The 18,342-nt window shown below is 42.4% G+C and overlaps 1 protein-coding gene across 3 annotated transcripts in view; it reads left to right on the top strand.

Annotated features, from left to right (window-relative positions):
• Window positions 1-18,342, top strand: part of SYTL3 (synaptotagmin like 3) — a 97,116-nt gene that overhangs the window by 69,597 nt on the left and 9,177 nt on the right. For all 3 annotated transcript variants that reach the window (XM_082404549.1, XM_082404548.1, XM_082404550.1), the window contains one exon: window positions 12,071-12,249. In XM_082404549.1, coding sequence (XP_082260675.1) covers window positions 12,071-12,249 — 179 coding nt within the window. The remainder of the gene's footprint in view (window positions 1-12,070; window positions 12,250-18,342) is intronic.

The following is an 18,342-nucleotide window of genomic DNA, read 5'->3' as shown; positions in this document are numbered from 1 at the left end:
GATTACTGTAGCTTTGTAGGAAGTCTTGAAGTTGAGTAAATTCCTCCAACTTTGCTCTTCTTTTTTTTGAGATTGCTTTGTGGTGTTTTTAAATGTAGTGTCTCTTCATAGGCAGGCCTTTTTATTACTTTATTCATTATTCAAAAACATTGAATGAATGTTTACTCTGTGCCTAAACATGTGATATGTGCTTGATATGTTAGATGGAGCCTTGGGTGAGGGGCCGTGAGGTTTCAATTACAGTCATGGATCTTTAACTTATTCAATGATCTTTTTTTTTTTTAATTAATTAATTTATTTGGTTGTGCTGGGTCTTAGTTGCGGCAGGCGGGTTCCTCACTTATGGCGTGAGAACTCTTAGTTGCGGCATGCATGTGGGATCTAGTTCCCTGACCAAGGATCGAACCCGGGCCCCCTGCATTGGGAGTGCAGAGTCTTATCCACTGTGCCACCAGGGAGGTCCCTTATTCAATGATCTTAAGCAATCATAAAGACTCCCTAAACTTCAGAGTCCTCATCAAGGAGATGGTATCAAAGTTGTTCTTTTTTTTTTGTCCATACCGCACAGCATGTGGGATCTTAGTTCCCGGACCAGGGATCGAACCCGCGCCCCCTGCATTAGATGCACGGAGCCTTAGCCACTGGACCGCCAGGGAAGTCTGAAAAGTTGTTCTTTTTATTTCACTGGATTGCTTTGGGAATCAAATGAATGCTCACATTCCGTGGCGTAAGACAGTGGTTAAGAACTCAGCTTCTAGAAACCAACGTCTTGGTTCACCTTCCAGCTCCTTTAGTGGCAAGGAGTGTGGTCCAGAGCTAGTACTTTAACCTCTCTGTTTCTTGGGGTTGTTGTGTTTTAGTGGAACATGGTGTTGATGTCAGACAAACTTCACCCATCTCCATGAATGTCCAGTCGAATATTCAAAAGTCATGGCAGAAGCTGGCTAGACCTTGAAGAATAGCTAACATCCTTGATTCAATCCACTAAATGCCAGCAGCTCCAACCCATCTGTTGGCTCCAACCACTGTCTCCTGTGGGTGGTCCTGCCTCCACAAAGACCCCTGCTCTGCACACTCACTACTCAAAATGTGGGACCCAGCAGTGCTGGCGCCACCTGGGTGCTTGTCAGAAACCAGAATCTCTAGCCTTACCCCAGGCCTGCTGGAGTCCGAACCTACAACTTAACAAGAGCCCTAGGAGATTCATATGCACGGTGAGGTTTCAGAAACACACAGGTTGAGCCCTGGCAATTTCAAACCCGAGTAAAGTATGGCGTTTGTTAAGGATTCTTTAACAGTCCAGGGCTGTGCTGTCCAAGGCAGTAGCTGTTCAGTTCACACAGCTCCTCTTGCGGGCCCTTCGCAACTCGTGCTGAGGGCAGCCTCCTGTCCTGGGTCGCACAGCGGTCCTAGCAGAGCCAGACGGAGTTACCCTCCGCTTCTTGGATGCCCTAAGGTCGTGAGAGTCTGGGGTGGTCCTGCCAGGGTACCTCGGAGAGCTGGTGTTGGAGGACGGCTCAGCACCTTCCTAGGTGGTGTTTATACTGGAGGAGAGTTGAGAAAGGTGAAAGCACTGAGGAAATGCTTCCCCGAGGGTGAGGTAAACAAGGGCGGCTCCAGAACATTCTCTCCTAGGGTTGAACCCCGTGGTGGGTACAGACAGGGGAAGCATGGGAGTGGCCTCTGGGAGCTTTTCCGAGATCCATGGGGAGGTTTGCTTCCACCCCAGGTAACATACGGGCTCCAAGGACTCCAGCTAGCTTGAGCCTTTACAAGGCTGATCCAGGAGGACGAGGCTAAACCCTCCTTCCCAGGGAGCCCACACTGTCCACGGTCCGCTGGACTGGCCTCTGAGCTCCTTCAAGGCCCAGAAACCAATGCAGCGGCAGGGGCCGGGGCTAGGGTCCACCCCGCAGTGCTCCGTAGGGCCTACCCGAGCTGTGCACCATCCCACACCTGCCCCCTCGCTCATTCCACTCAGCAGCCACTGGCCCTAGAGCAGCCAGACTCACGCCTGCCCCGGGCATTCCTGGGGCTGTTCCCTCTCCCAGGCACCAAGCTCACGCACTCCCTCCCTTCAAGTCTTTGCTCCAAAGTCACCTTCTCAGGAGGTCTACCCCCGCCCTGACCTGCCTGCCTTGCCTTGCCTTGCCTTCACCTGCTGTCTGTTCATCTGCGTTCTTATCACCTTCTACAGCTATATAATTAGCTTACCTGTGGTTTATCATTTGTTGTAGTACCCAGGTGCCCAGAGCGGTGCCTGACACTTCAATGGCACTCAATAAATATTTGTGACATGGTTGGATTCATTCGTATCAGAGCTATTATTGAAAGCCTACTGTGTGCTAACTACAGAGCTAGGAGCTTCGCCTCCCGATCATTCCCACAACGATCTTGTCCATGGAAATGGGATAATAATAAATGCTATTATCCCATTTCACAAATGGGAAAACTGAGGCTCATGGAGGTTACGTAACTTGCTAAGGTCACGCGGTCACTGCAGAACTCTGTGAGTCAAAGCCCAGGTCTTTTGTCTTATCCCAGGGGAGTTGTTGAACTCTTAAACTGCCCCCCACACCCTGGTTCGGCTTTGCTCACTTGGGGCTGATCCACACCTAGAAGATCTTTCAGAGTCGTCGGGAAGGATGCCCGGGTAAGAGGATGTGGCGAGTGTATGCATCTTACTCAGACTGTTTCTTAGGGAAGGACCTCCAAACTATCGTGCAAATTCAGCCTGGCTCTCTCAGCTCCCTTTCGTCTAAACTCTTCTCCAATTTGTGCCCTGAACATTTATCATCATGAGATTGAATTATTACATATTCAATCCGAACCTGTTCCCCTTAGTCTGAAGTAGTGTTTGTTTAAGGAAACTAAACTCCCACAAAGCAAATACGTTTTGTTTCTTGCCCAAAGATGTTGCCTCCCCTTCGGAGAGACATTTATATTCTCTGAGAAACAGGAAGTTGGTGCTAGAAAAAGCTTATTAAGTCTCTGCTTATTACAAAAGTAGAAATACAAATGGGCAATAAATAGGGGAAACACTCAACTTCCTGAGTAGTTAAATCAGTACGAAATTAAAGCAAGTGCTATTTGGGGACCATTTTAGCAAATTTAAAAAGTGACACAGGGACTTCCTTGGCGGTCCAGTGGTTAAGACTTCACCTTCCAATGCAGGGGGTGCAGGTTCCATCCCTGGTCGGGGAACTAAGCTCCCACATGCCTCATGGCCAAAAAACCAAAACATAAAACAGAAGAAATATTGTAACAAATTCAATAAAGACTTAAAAAAAAAAATGGTCCACATCAAAATAAAAAACAACACATCTTAAGACAAAAAAAGTGCACAGCTTACTGTTGGCCAGCATGTGGGAGAGGCAGGTGTTCATGTGAACTGATGGGGTGAACTGGAACGCAACCGGCGATATACATCAAAGGCTTTAAAATGCATGTTCTTTTCAATCCAAATATTTTAGTTACAGGAAATATTCTTTAAGAATCATCATGAATGTTGCCAAAACTGTGTATATGTGGATGTCAAAGACAGCATTGTTTATAATCTTTTTAAATTTTGAAACATTGAAAATAGCCAAAAATGTCTAAAATAGGGCAATGGTTAAATAAATTATGGTACATTTATTCAGAGGAATACCTTGCAACTATTAAAAATAATGTGGTTAAAGAATATTAATGTGGAAAATAGATATTGATAAACAAAGATATCAAGTTACAAAATAGTATATAGTAGCCCATATTTATAAAAACAAAATGATTATACTGTAGATACTGTAAAACAACTGAAAGGATTATATACCAAAAGGTTGAGAATGGTGGGCTTATACTTTTTTATTAAATATTTTTTGGTCTTATCTGTATTTTCTGTATCTTCTCCATAAACATGTAATGTTTGTGAGAAGAAAAACCCCAATTTGTGTTTTTAAAAAAAAAGACATACAAAAAAACCCCAAAAAAAACCCTCCAGTCATTAGGAGCTAGAACTTGGTAGAGTGGTAAATTTTTAGCGATTCCCTGGGGGGGGAAAAATCATTAGAGTTCCTGTCTGAGTTTCCATTTTGCCTTCGCTTTTGTTTTTTAAAAAATCTAAAAAGGAATGCATTTATATCCATGTTTTCATGCAGTTGACAATCTCCCTGGCAGTGAAGACACTGTGACTGGCCAAGTGACCACATGCTGGGCCTACACATCGGAGTTCCTTGCACATGGCTGGGCAGGAGCTTGGATGCTGGAAGGGTTTTTAATCTTTGAAGTAACAATCCAACTCCCTAGTTGTTTCTCTTAAACATCGATTCGAGATGTGGCATTTGGGTCACTACTAAGTGGGGAGTGGCTCAAAGCGTTCACTGCCCCCGCACACAGCACTCATTAGGGTTTTGGAAACTTCCACTTTCCTTTAGTATTTCTGAACATCTCTGGTTGCAGTGACTTTTTAAAAAAGAGTATTGTATTTAGCTATATACCCATATTAATCTATTTTTTATTAAGAACAAAAACCAGAGTAAATAATAGACAATTATATTGAAGTGATCTCTTAGAGGTCTATCTCTCGAAAAAATCATCTGAATGCTATAATATTTAAGGTTCTACCATGTTTGTTTGAAAACAGTATTGCAATTATCCCAGAACTTTGAGGTTTCGGAAACATTTACGTGTTGTGCGTAAATGCTGTTAAACAGCGGCCATCTGACCTCCCTGCAGTAATGCTCTCCGCGTGCTCTTGTGGATCAAGATTTATTTATTTATTTTTAGTATAGCTGTGGTTTCAGTTGACTTTCCTTGATTTCTGCTTTTGTAAAATCAAAGGGCATCAGGCCTTGCTTGCGGTTATAACAGATAACTCGTGACCTTCAGAGAAAGTCACTGAATGCTCCCTGCCTGACTAAAGTAGTTCTCCTTTGCTTTTGCTCAGATTTACTTTTCTTTCACAACCAGACAGAGCCCATGGCTCTAATAAAAGTCAGGCTGAGTTCTTAGTTGTTCTTCTGGGCTGGAACCTCTTGATTAACCCCGTTTGCTGTTCAAAGGTTCAACTTGCTTGAAGATTCTGCTCTGTCTACAGGGAAAATAGAAGCAGAAAACCCTCCCAGGGCAACGGTGGTGAAGTCATAAGTTATCTCTGAGGGAATGCAGTAGACCAAAGGACGTGCTCTGCCGTCCTTTCATTATCTGAGGCTGCACTTTCCCTGGCCAAGCAGATACGCAGTTGAATTACTCGGAGACACTACCATTAGTCGATGGCCCAAGGAATTAAGAACAAAGGCCCACTTCCAGCTCTACTTCTGATTTGCCGTGTAGTTTTTGGGTGGGTCTCAACCTGTCTTTTTTTTTTTTTTTAAACATCTTTATTGGAGTATAATTGCTTTACAATGGTGTGTTAGTTTCTGCTTTATAACAAAGTGAATCAGCTATACATATACATATACCCCCATATCTCCTCCCTATCCCATCTCTCTAGGTGGTCACAAAGCACCGAGCTGATCTCCCTGTGCTATGACGCTGCTTCCCACTAGCTATCTATTTTACATTTGGTAGTATATATTAGTCTATGCCATTCTCTCACTTCATCCCAGCTTACCCTTCCCCCTCCCCGTGTCCTCAAGCCCATTCTCTACATCTGCGTCATGATTCCTGTGCTGCCCCTAGGTTCTTCATAGCCATATATATATATATTTTTTTAGATTCCATATATATGTGTTAGCATATGGTATTTGTTTTTCTCTTTCAGACTTACTTCACTCTGTATGACAGACTCTCGGTCCATCCACCTCACTACAAATAACTCGATTTCATTTCATTTTATGGCTGAGTAATATTCCATTGTATATATGGCCACATCTTCTTTATCCATTCATCTGTTGATGGACACTTAGGTTGCTTCCATGTCCTGGCTATTGTAAATAGAGCTGCAATGAACATTGTGGTACATGACTCTTTGAATTATGGTTTTCTCAGGGTATATGCCCAGTAGTGGGGTTGCTGGGTCATATGGTAGTTCTATTTTTAGTTTTTTAAGGAACCTCCATACTGTTCTCCATAGTGGCTGTATCAATTTACATTCCCACCAACAGTGCAAGAGGGTTCCCTTTTCTCCACACCCTCTCCAGCATTTATTGTTTGTAGATTTTTTGATGATGGCCATTCTGACTGGTGTGAGGTGATACCTCATTGTAGTTTTGATTTGCATTTCTCTAATGTTCAGTGATGTTGAGCATTCTTTGATGTGTTTGTTGGCTGTCTGTATATCTTCTTTGGAGAAATGTTTATTTAGGTCTTCTGCCCATTTTTGGATTGGGTTGTTTGTTTTTTTGATATTGAGCTGCATGAGCTGCTTGTAAATTTTGGAGATTAGGCCTTTGTCAGTTGCTTCATTTGCCAATATTTTCTCCCATTCTGAGGGCTGTCTTTTCGTCTTGTTTATGGTTTCCATGCTGTGCAAAAGCTTTTAAGTTTCATTAGGTCCCATTTGTTTATTTTTGTTTTTATTTCCATTTCTCTAGGAGGTGGGTCAAAAAGGATCTTGCTGTGATTTACGTCATAGAGTGTTCTGCCTATGTTTTCCTCTCAAGAGTTTTATAGCGTCTGGCCTTACATTTAGGTCTTTAATTCATTTTGAGTTTATTTTTGTGTATGGTGTTAGGGAGTGTTCTAATTTCATTCTTTTACACATAGCTGTCCAGTTTTCCCAGCACCACTTATTGAAGAGGCTGTCTTTTCTCCATTGTATATTCTTGCCTCCTTTATCAAAAATAAGGTGACCATATGTGTGTGGGTTTATCTATGGGCTTTCTATCCTGTTCCGTTGATCTATATTTCTGTTTTTGTGCCAATACCATACTGTCTTGATTACTGTAGCTTTGTAGTATAGTCTGAAGTCCAGGAGCCTGATTCCTCCAGCTCCGTTTTTCTTTCTCAGAATTGCTTTGGCTATTCGGAGTCTTTTGTGTTTCCATACATACTGTGAAACATTTTGTTTTAGTTCTGTGAAAAATGCCATTGGTAGGTTGATAGGGATTGCATTGAATCTGTAGCTTGCTTTGGGTAGTATAGTCATTTTTACAATGTTGATTCTGCCAATCTAAGAACATTGTATATCTCTCCATCTGTTTGTATCATCTTTAATTTCTTTCATCAGTGTCTTATAGTTTTCTGCATACAGGTCTTTTGTCTCCTTAGGTAGGTTTACTCCTAGGTATTTTATTCTTTTTGTTACAGTGGTAAATGGGAGTGTTTCCTTAATTTCTCTTTCAGATCTTGCATCATTAGTGTATAGGAATGCAAGAGATTTCTGTGCACTAATTTTGTATCCTGCTACTTTACCAAATTCATTGATTAGCTCTAGTAGTTTTCTGTTAGCATCTTTAGGATTTTCTATGTATAGTATCATGTCATCTGCAAACAGTGACAGCTTTACTTCTTCTTTTCCAATTTGGATTCCTTTTATTTCTTTTTCTTCTCTGATTGCTGTGGCTAAAACCTCCAAAACTATGTTGAATAATAGCGGTGAGAGTGGGCAACCTTGTCTTGTTCCTGATCTTAGTGGAAATGGTTTCACTTTTTCACCACTGAGAACGATGTTGGCTGTGGGTTTATCATATATGGCCTTTATTACGTTGAGGTAAGTTCTCTCTGTGCCTACTTTCTGGAGGGTTTTTATCATAAATGGGTGTTGAATTTTGTCAAAAACTTTTTCTGCATCTATTGAGATGATCATATGGTTTTTCTCCTTCAGTTTGTTAATATGGTGTATCACATTGATTGATTTGTGTATATTGAAGAATGCTTGCATTCCTGGGATAAACCCCACTTGATCAGGGTGTATGGTCCTTTTAACGTGCTGTTTAATTCAGTTTGCTAGTATTTTGTTGAGGATTTTTGCATCTATGTTCATCAGTGATATTGGCCTGTAGTTTTCTTTCTTTGTGACATCTTTGTGTGGTTTTGGTATCAGGGTGATGGTGGCCTCGTAGAATGAGTTTGGGAGTGTTCCTCCCTCTGCTGTATTTTGGAAGAGTTTGAGAAGGATAAGTGTTAGCTCTTCTCTAAATGTTGGATAGAATTCGCCTGTGAAGCCATCTGGTCCTGGGCTTTTGTTTGTTGGAAGATTTTTAATCACAGTCTCAATTTCAGTGCTTGTGATTGGTCTGTTTATATTTTCTATTTCTTCCTGGTTCAGTCTTGGAAGGCTGTGCTTTTCAAAGAATGTGTCCATTTCTTCCAGGTTGTCCATTTTATTGGCATATAGTTGCTTGTAGTAATCTCTCATGATCCTTTGTATGTCTGCAGTGTCAGTTGCTACTTCTCCTTTTTCATTTCTAATTCTGTTGATTTGAGTCTTCTCCCTCTTTTTCTTGATGAGTCCGGCTAATAGTTTATCAATTTTGTTTATCTTCTCAAAGAACCAGCTTTTAGTTTTATTGATCTTTGCTATTGTTTCCTTCATTTCTTTTTCATTTATTTCTGATCTGATTTTTATGATTTCTTTCCTTCTGCTAACTTTGGGTTTTTTTTGTTCTTCTTTCTCTAATTGCTTTAGGTGTGTAAGGTTAGGTTGTTTATTTGAGGTGTTTCTTGTTTCTTGAGGTAGCGTTGTATTGCTATAAACTTCCCTCTTAGAACTGCTTTTGCTGCATCCCATAGGTTTTGGGTCATCGTGTTTTCATTGTCATTTGTTTCTAGGTATTTTTTTATTTCCTCTTTGATTTCTTCAGTGATCTCTTGGTTATTAAGTTGTGTATTGTTTAGCCTCCATGTATTTGTATTTTTTACAATTTTTTTCCTGTAATTGATATCTAGTCTCATAGCATTGTGGTTGGAAAAGATACTTGATACAATTTCAATTTTCTTAAATTTACAAAGGTTTGATTTGTGACCCAAGATATGATCTATCCTGGAGAATGTTCTGTGAGCACTTGAGAGGAAAGTGTATTCTGTTGTTTTTGGATGGAATGTCCTATGAATATCAGTTAAGTCCATCTTGTTTAATGTGTCGTTTAAAGCTTGTGTTTCCTTATTTATTTTCATTTTGGATGATCTGTCCATTGGTGAAAGTGGGGTGTTAATATCCCCTACTATGATTGTGTTCTCAACCTGTCTTGACCTCTGCTTATCTTATAAAATGAAGGATGAGTACTTTTAGTGATTCCTGGATGCTTTCTAATTCTGGACACCAAGCTAGATGAGCCAGCTGTGCACCTTCTCTGTACCTGCACCTGAATAGCTGTGCACACAGTAGGGCAGACCTAATGCCCAGTGTGAGTGCATGGGATTAGGTCTGCCCTGTTGTGTCACCAGCTCCAAATGCACACACAGTGCCAGCCATCCTGATGTGTTTCTCTGGGCGACTCAGCTGCCTGCTCTCACAACAATCATTTCACACTGTCTTCAGTCTTTTTAAACCTCTTTTCAAAACTTCTCCCCACTTTTCTTCCTCATTCTTTTTTTTTTTTGGTGGACTATCTCTTGTAAAATTTTTTTTTTAACATCTTCTTCCTCATTCTTAACAAATAAACCTCCCTTCCCACTTCTTAAAAAAAAAAAAAAAGAAAAAGAGTGAACCTGGAATTCCCTAATCCTCCTGATACCGAAATTAACCTCTTCGAGTCTGCACCCACATGACTCTCCTTCCCCACCCAAACAGAAGATGCCGGTCTCCCCAGCAATGCTTGCACCCCACCCTCTCCTGCCCTTATTGGTTCTTCCATGGAAGGTAACATAGCTTTTTTGCCTTTGCTTTTAAGATTTCTCTCTTTGTCCTGGATTCTCAGCAATTTTATTATGATGTGCCTACATATAGATTTTTTTGCTTTTTTTGTTTTTGTTTTTTTTTTAAATCTTTAGGCTGAGCCACACGGCATGTGGGACTTAGTTCCCAGACCAGGGATCTAACCCGGGTCCCCTGCATTGGCAGTGCGGAGTCTTAACCACTGGACCACCAGGGAAGTCCCCATGTAGTTTTATTTTAAAATATTTTCCCTCTGGAATCTGCAGTTAAGGGATGTAACTAAAGTCATCCAGGGTCAGGACTATCACCCGAGTCTTCTTACCTCAAGTCTACTCCTTCAGGACAAGGAGCACAGCACATCATGACATAATATTGACAGAGACAACTTTTTAAATGAAAATACTTCCTGCGCTTTCTTTATTCATTTCATAAATGTTTGTTGAGGATTTACCATGAGCCAGACACTGAGCTGGCGCTGGAGATTTGATAGAGGGCAGAAACGTGCAGGGTCCCTGCTGTCCTCGAGTTCCAGCCGCATGGGAGACATGGATGTGATCGTCCTTCAGGGAGACTTGCTTTTGTTCCAGCGCACCGCCAGGGTGGAGGCCAGGAGTCTTTGCCCATCCGGTACTGAGCTCATTCAGAGCTGGGTTTCAGCCTCTGGGAGGACTGGTCCACTTCCAGGGGACTCGGACTCCCAGGAGGAAAGCCTTTGAGGGGTCCCAGCTGAGGGTCTGGACGTTTACCAGGCCCCTCCTCTGTGGTGGGCCTGAACTCCAGTTTCTTCTCTCTAGTAAGATGAAACTTCCGAAGGTGTTTTTAAGCTGCTCAGCCTCTCAGCATGGGCTTCCAACTGAGCACAGACCTTGAGGGGAAAAGCAGCCTCGAGCATCACTCTCACCTTCGTGCCTCTCCCTTTTCTCCTCAAGTTCTCTGCTCCTTCCCAGCCCCCAGCACTGGGGTTGGTCACCGTGCCGCCCAGCTCCGGGGCCTCACAGCCTTTCCGTCTGCGCTGCTCACCTGCCTCGTTCAGATGCCTCAGAGGGAAACACAGCCAGGACGTCAGGCTCACCTGACTGTGCTCTTCTTTAGTGTCGTGGACCCTGGCACCCTGGCTGTCCTGGTAGCTCTACAGTGCCTTCAAACTGCTTGTCGTGCAATTCCTGGCAGAAGAGTTGGTGTAGTACAGTTTAGCCTGACGTAGCCCGGGGTGGAGTCCCGTGATGAGTGCAGGTTAATTATCAGAACTTTTAACACCTACCTTCAGCTTTTCTTAAGCAGCTCATCCCTCTTGCCAAGCTTCCCTCCCCATCACCTTCTGTCTGCACTCTTTTCGTGCGGTCTCACCACTCCACGCCTTTCCGGGTGTGTGAAATTTAAAATCTGCTTCCCATCCCAGCAGTTGCATGGGTGTTAGTGGAGAACATTTTTCAGGGCCAGTGACTGGCTGTGGTGCAAGTGGTTGGGTTCCTGGCATGAGCTAGTTCAGGTTTGGGGCCCTCTAAGTTGTTGGTTTTGTTTTGATCCCTCTCTAGTGAGAGAGACTCGGGCTTTCTTCTTAGTTTGTTTCCAGGATGTTTTACGGTGTTGAGGAACCAGTTGGGAGAGTGGGAATCACGTCGGGTTCCCTCTGTCTATAGAGTCGTCACTGAGATTGGTGGCGTGCAAAGGGTGGCAAATACTTAAGCAAATTTAACAGTGATAAGGCGGTTCGTTCTGTCACTTGTGCTACTTCTCCACGTCACCTCAGCTTAGAGTGCCCTAACTTATGATGGTGGTTTTGTTGGTCATTCTGGGGACCCATAACAACTTAAACACAGTTTATTGTCGTCTTTGCGTATTGTATGTACTGTCGTCCATGTATGCCTCACCGTGGCCCAGCGAGAACAGCGTTAATTTCCCTCTTGGACTTGGAGCCCAGCTCCCTCTGATCCCGGCCACTCGGCCCCCCGCACCGTGCTGCTCTCCACCGGGCGCTTCCTGCCCTGGGTGTTACTATCCGCCCTTGGAGATTTATCTTTGCATAACTGCACAGGAGATAGTCTGCTTCTTCCCAAGTGGTTTGTGTTCAAGAATGAGACTGTGTAACCCGTACTGCTAGGCAAACACCGTATCTGGGCAAGACAGGCCCTTCTGAGGACTCCTTGTCTCCTTAAGACAGAGTATGTGGCAACTTATTTTGCAGAGTACAAGCTGGCTGGTGTGTTATTAACTTACCATGAGTCAGGACGCATGTTCTGTATAAATTCTGATTTATTTGCTATCTTGAAACCAGAACTGCAAAAAAATTGATTAACTGTGAAGTAACATTATATCTGTCATTCTTGATTTCAGGGAAGTTTAATTAGCATTAACAGCACTTGTACGGAGATGGGCAATTTTGACAATGCTAATGTCACTGGAGAGATAGAATTTGCCATTCGCTACTGCTTCAGAACTCATTCTTTAGAAATATGCATCAAGGCCTGTAAGAACCTTGCCTATGGGGAGGAAAAGAAGAAAAAGTGCAATCCGTAAGTTTCTTTGTCTAAGTTTTGGCATGTGGTAATAGACATATTGATTCTAAAGTTCATATGGAAAAGTAAAAGTCCAAGAATAACCAAGGTAATTGTAAAATAAATAAATAAATAAATAAAAATAAAAAGACATATTAAGAATTATCATAAAGCTTAGTAATTCAAACAATGTGTTATGGGTGCAAGGATAGACAAGGAGGTCAATAGAGCAGAATCAAAAGTCCAGATACAGATCTTAGCATACATGGGGACTTAAATGATCAAGAGGCTATTAATAATCAATGCAAAAAAGATGAACTTCAATAAATGGTGCTGGGAAATTTGATTTTCCATGTAGGAAAAATAAAATTAAAATCCTGTCTCACACAATCCATAAAGAGATTAATTTTTTTCCAGTTGGTAGATATGAAATGATGTCTCATTATTTTAACGCGCATCTCACTGATTAATAACAAAGATGAGCAACTTTATATATATGCATTAATCACTTAAGGTACACTCCCCTTCTATGAACTCCCCATTTCATATCTTTTGTCCAATTTTCTATCGAATTGTTTGTCATTTAAAAATTTATTTACAGGAGTTTGGCTTTTTAAAAATCCATTTTCAAGACAATTCTCCGTTGGTTCTACATATTGCACATGTCTTCTCTTAGCTTTACTTGTTTTCTGACATTGTTTATGATGACTTTCCTTGTAAAGAAGTTGATAATGTCCAATTTATCCTTCTTTTCCTGTAAAATGTCTGCTGTTTGAGTCTGTAGGAGATTTCCACCTGAAGGTTATAAATACATTCTTCTCTGTTTTCTTCTATTAGAGTTTTTTCCCACTTAGATCCTTTTATATTAGAGCTGGAACTGATTTTCTGTGCATGGTTTAAGGTACGGACCACATTTTGTCCTTTTTTTATCCCCCCACCATGGAACATTTTTAGCACACTCTTTTCAGGACCAGCTAGGTGAAAGGATGAAACAATCGTTGGTGAAACAATCGTTGGTCCAATCACACTCTCCTCTGCTCTGCAATCTTCAGGAGCTCCTCAGTGCCAGACAAGTTAGGTGCATTGCTGTAGCACGTATGGTTCTCCGTGACAGCTTCCTCCTATATTTCTAGTCTTAACTTCTTTTTTTCCCCTATCTGTACCTTCTGCCCCAGGGAAATTGGAATAGTCACTGTTCCAAAACGATCCCCTGACTTTTACCAAATATGAGGCTTTTCTCATGTTTGTTCTGAGACTGTTTCCCCTGTGCTACTCCCGTAAGTGGAAATCACAATCCTGTCCATTCTTCAGACTCATTTCCAATCCCATCAGCTCTATTTATTCAATCCTTGACCTTCCAAGCATGTTGGGTCTCTCCCATAATTCTCTACAGGGTTTGACCTCTGGTAAGTTATTCAACCTCTCCATATCTCGGTGTCCTCACTGTCACGTGGAGGTTATATTATCACCTACTTCAAAGGATTGTTGTGTTTCCCTGAACTAGCCTGTATTAAGTCTTCAGAACAGTGTTGAGAACATAATAAACATTCAACAAATATTATTCTTAAGCGGGTGAGGTGGGAAGTGCATAGAGAAGTAGACCTAAAATCCACATAGGGGTCCCTTGAGGCTTTGGCCAAATACTAAGCTGTTCAGATACAGGACAAGATTTCATGAGGTCTGTCAGAGGATAGCTACTGGAGGGTGGCAAGCTGAATGAAAAATCTGGGAGTTGCACAGTGCTGGGAAAGATTGGTGTTTTTTGGGTTTTTTTTAAATTTAATTTTATTTTTGGCTGTGTTGGGTCTTTGTTGCTGTGCGTGGGCTTTCTCTAGTTGGGGCAAGCGGGGGCTACTCTTCATTGTGGTGTATGGGCTTCTCACTGCAGTGGCTTCTCTTGTTGTGGACTATGGGCTCTAGGCACACGGGCTTCAGTACTTGTAGCGTGTGGGCTCAGTAATTGTGGTGCATGGGCTCAGCAGTTGTGGCTCGCGGGCTCTAGAGCGCAGGCTCAGTAGTTGTGGTGCACTGGCTTAGTTGCTCTGCGGCATGTGGGATCTTCCCAGACCAGGGATCGAACCCATGTCCCCTGCATTGGCAGGTGGATTCTTAACTGCTGTGCCACCAGGGAAGTCCCAAGATTGGCGTTCTGACCAGCCAAAGTGGAGTGGGGCATTGAGTGGACCCCAGAAAAGAAAAGCTTAGTAGTAGGGCTTCTCTAACCCACCCTAACTAAGCAAAATCAATCCTTGATAGGATCAAACTGAGTTTCCAGTAAGTGAAATGCCTGCTAGAACAAAACTCAATACTTTGTAAAGGAAACACATGGTCAAGAGAGGATTCTGAAAGATGGCAGAGTAGGAGGCCTCAGGAATCCATCTCCCCCTGTAGACAACTGCACTGGCAGAATCTGTCTGATGGAACTGTTTTGGAATTCTGGAGTCTTTTGAAGGCTTTTGACTTCCAGGGAGAGTCTTGGATGGTAAATTGAGATTAATGTCAGTCAATTCCAGCTCTTAGCGCAGTATTAGCTACCCATCCACCCTATGCCCAACCCCTTGGCGGGCAGCTGTGCATATGTTCCTAGAGCAGCTTGAACGCAGCTTGAACACAGCTTGTAGGAGCCAGAGTGGGCAAAGGATCCTGTCCTCCAAATATCAGGGACCTGTTCTCTGATTGCTGGCTCTGATCACAGAGGTACCAAAAATAAAAGACAGGCAGCCGTTGTTGTTCCACCTCCCCCCATTGTTGCAATCCCCTCCTCCTTGGGCTGAAGTGATTTACAAAGTATTTAAAGGGCCAGTGCCCTTATTTGTCTCCCCTCTTCATTTTTCTCTTTTTCCCCTTCTTGGGAACCAGATACTAAAGACCAGGACATTGAAGAGTAACTGTATATACAAGGAAAATTTAAAAGTGACCACACATGCCCAGGGAAAGGTTCAGATTCAGAAAAGATCTGAGAATATCTTAATTTTACACTTCAGGCTGATCCTTGGCACAGAGACAGTCTGCATCAATAAATTTATGAAAAACCCAATTAAAAAACCAATAACAAAAAACAGCAAACCCTGGGGAAGGGGGAGAATCTGATTTCCGGAGTTAACATATTATTAGACACATGTCCAGTGTTCAACAAAAAAATCACAAGGCATATAAAGAAACAGGAAAGTATGGCTCATTCAAAGGGAAAAAATAAATCAACAGAAACTGTCCCTGAAAGAGATCTGATGGTAGGTTTACTAGACAAAGACTTTAAAACAACTGTTTTAAGGATGCTCAAAGAACTAATGAAAGATGTGGAGAAAGTCAAGAAAATGATGTATGAACAAAACAGAAATATCAATAAAGAGATAGAAAACCTTAAACAACAACAAAATATTTACTGGAGGGATTCAAAGGTAGGTATGAGCAGGTAAAAGAAAGAATAGGTGGGCTTCCCTGGTGGCACAGTGGTTAAGAATCCACCTGCCAATGCAGGGGACATGGGTTCAAGCCCTGGTCTGGGAAGATCCCACATGCCACGGAGCAACTAAGCCCCTGTGCCACAACTACTGAGCCTGTGCTCTAGAGCCCGCGAACCACAACTACTGAAGCCCGTGCACCTAGAGCCCATGCTCCACAACAAGAGAAGCCACCACAATGAGAAGCCCTCGCACCACAACGAAGAGTAGCCCCCACTCACCGCAACTAGAGAAGAGCCCACGCACAGCAACGAAGACCAACGCAGCCAAAAATAAATAAATAAAATAAATAAATTTAAAAAAAGAAAATAGGTGAACTTGAAGACAGGATGATGGAAATTACTGAGTCTGAGGAACAGAAAGAAAAAAGATTAAAGAAAAGCAAACAGAACCTAAAGGACCTTCTGGACACCATTAAGTGGACCAACATACGCAACATATGTCCCAGAAGGAGAAGAGAGACAGCAAGGGGCAGAGAGAATACTCGAAGAAATAATGGCTGAAAACTACCCCAATTTGGTGAAGACGTGAATATAAACATCAAAGAAGCTCTTTGAACTCCAAGTATGATGAACTCAAAGACACCCACACTGAGACACGTTATAAACCAACATTTGAAAGACAAAGACAAAGAATCTCGAAAGCAGCAAGAAAGTGAATCGTCATGTACTAGGGATCCTCAATAAGATTATCAGCAGATTTCCCATCAGAAACTTTAGAGGCCAGAAGGCAGTGAGTCAATATATTCAAGGTGCTAAAAGGAAAAACAAACAAACAAAAAAATACAGCACAACTGTTCTTCAAAAGTGAGGGAGAAATTACAACATCCTCAGCTAAACAAAAGGTGACAGAGTGTATGAAATGACACTAGACGGTAACTTAAGACGTGAAAAAATAAAGATCTCAATAAAGGCAAATACACTAGCAATTATAAAAGCAAGTATTATTGTAACAGTGGTAAGTAATTCCACTTTTTTTTATATGACTTAGGACATTTTAAAAGATTATTGGTCTCTTATTGTCGGTTTGTAACTCCACACTTTGTTTTCGACATAATTTAAGAGACTAATGCATTTAAAAGAATTCTTACTTTGTGTTTTTGGTCACACATATATACAGATGTATTTTTGTGACATCAGCAGTGGAAAGAGGTGAGGATGGAGCTGAGAAGGAGTAGAGTTCTTGTATGTTACTGAGGCTAAGATGGTATAAATTCAAATTAGAGTTTATAACTTTAGAATATTAAATGTAATCCCCTTGGTAGCCACAGGGAAAAGAGCTATAGAACAAAAACCAAACCAAAACAAACAGATGAGAAAGGAATTTAAATATTTCACCACAGAAAATCAACTAAACACAAAAGAATACAGTAAGGTAGAAAGTGAGGGACAGAAAAGCTATAAGGCAAAAGAAACAGCAAATGACAGAAGTAAGTACTTCTTATCAGTAGTTAATTTGAATACAAATGAATTTGACTCTCCAGTCAAAAGACAGAAATTGGCAGAATGGATAAAAACATGAGATCCAACTATATGCCATCTACAAGAGACTCACTTGAGATCCAGAGACACAAATGGAAGATATTCCATGCAGATGGTCACCAAGAGTGAGCAAGGTGGCTGTACCAGTATCAGGCAAAATAGGCTTTAAGTCAAAAAAGCTTACAAAAGATAAAGGACATTCTGTATTAATAATAGGTTCAATACAGCAAGATGATACAACAATTACAAATGTCTGTGTACCTAATAACAGACCATCAAGATACAAGAAGCAAAAACTGACGGAATTGAAGGGAGAAATAGTTCTACAATAATAGTTGGAAATGTCAATACTCCACTCTCAGTAACGGATAGGACATCCAGACAGAGGATAAGAAAGGAAATAGAGGACGTAACGACTAGATACACGGGCGTGTATTTTATTGTAATGCTTTAAGCTCTACAGGTATATTTTATATCTCCTGTTTTACATGTGTGAGGTCTCGTAATGGTCAACAATTTCAGAGTCAATGAACAATGAGGTATTGGTGACAATGAGCCTTGAGTACTTTTCTAAGACGTTTGCTGAAAGCGGGGAAGAGGCCTGAGACTGGGGCTCCAGGGGAAACCCAGGTCGAGGGAGGGTTCCTGCTCTTCATTGCTTTGAGAAAGTTGAGCCTGTTTCTAGCCTGTAGGTATAGGACCTGGGCAAGTGGTGTCACTGCATCAATAAAGCTGCTGGAAGAGCCAGGAGGGCAGTCTTGGGACCTGAGTGGAGGGATGGGCCTGGGACGGAGCTTCATGGAGTGGGCAGGGGGCAGTGCGGGGCTGGCCTTGGTCAGGTGTCCTCGGCTGGCGTGGCCTCCAGACCCAGGGGGAGGGCTCGGGAACACTGGTCCTCAGCAGGCAGGACGCAGTGTCTGAGGCCACACAGGGAAAACCAAAGTGTGAGGCATTCACTTTCCATTTCAACTTTTTTTTCTTGCGGGTTGGGGAGAAGAGGTACGTGGAGGGAGGACAAGCTGGCACACAGCCTCGGCGTCCAGGTGGGTTAGAAATCTGCCACCCACAGAGCCCTGGGAGCCTCTGGTTCCCTGGTCGTCACCCAGTGACAGGTGATGGAGTGTGGTGAGCGATCCAGATTCCAGGAGTAGGGCGTGAGGGGAAAGCAG

Source organism: Balaenoptera borealis, assembly GCF_965194805.1.
Source record: "Balaenoptera borealis genome assembly, chromosome: 9".
Taxonomy (NCBI): Eukaryota; Metazoa; Chordata; class Mammalia; order Artiodactyla; family Balaenopteridae; genus Balaenoptera; species Balaenoptera borealis.
The sequence above is the reverse complement of the archived record's forward strand: the minus strand, read 5'-3'. Positions and strand labels throughout refer to the sequence as shown.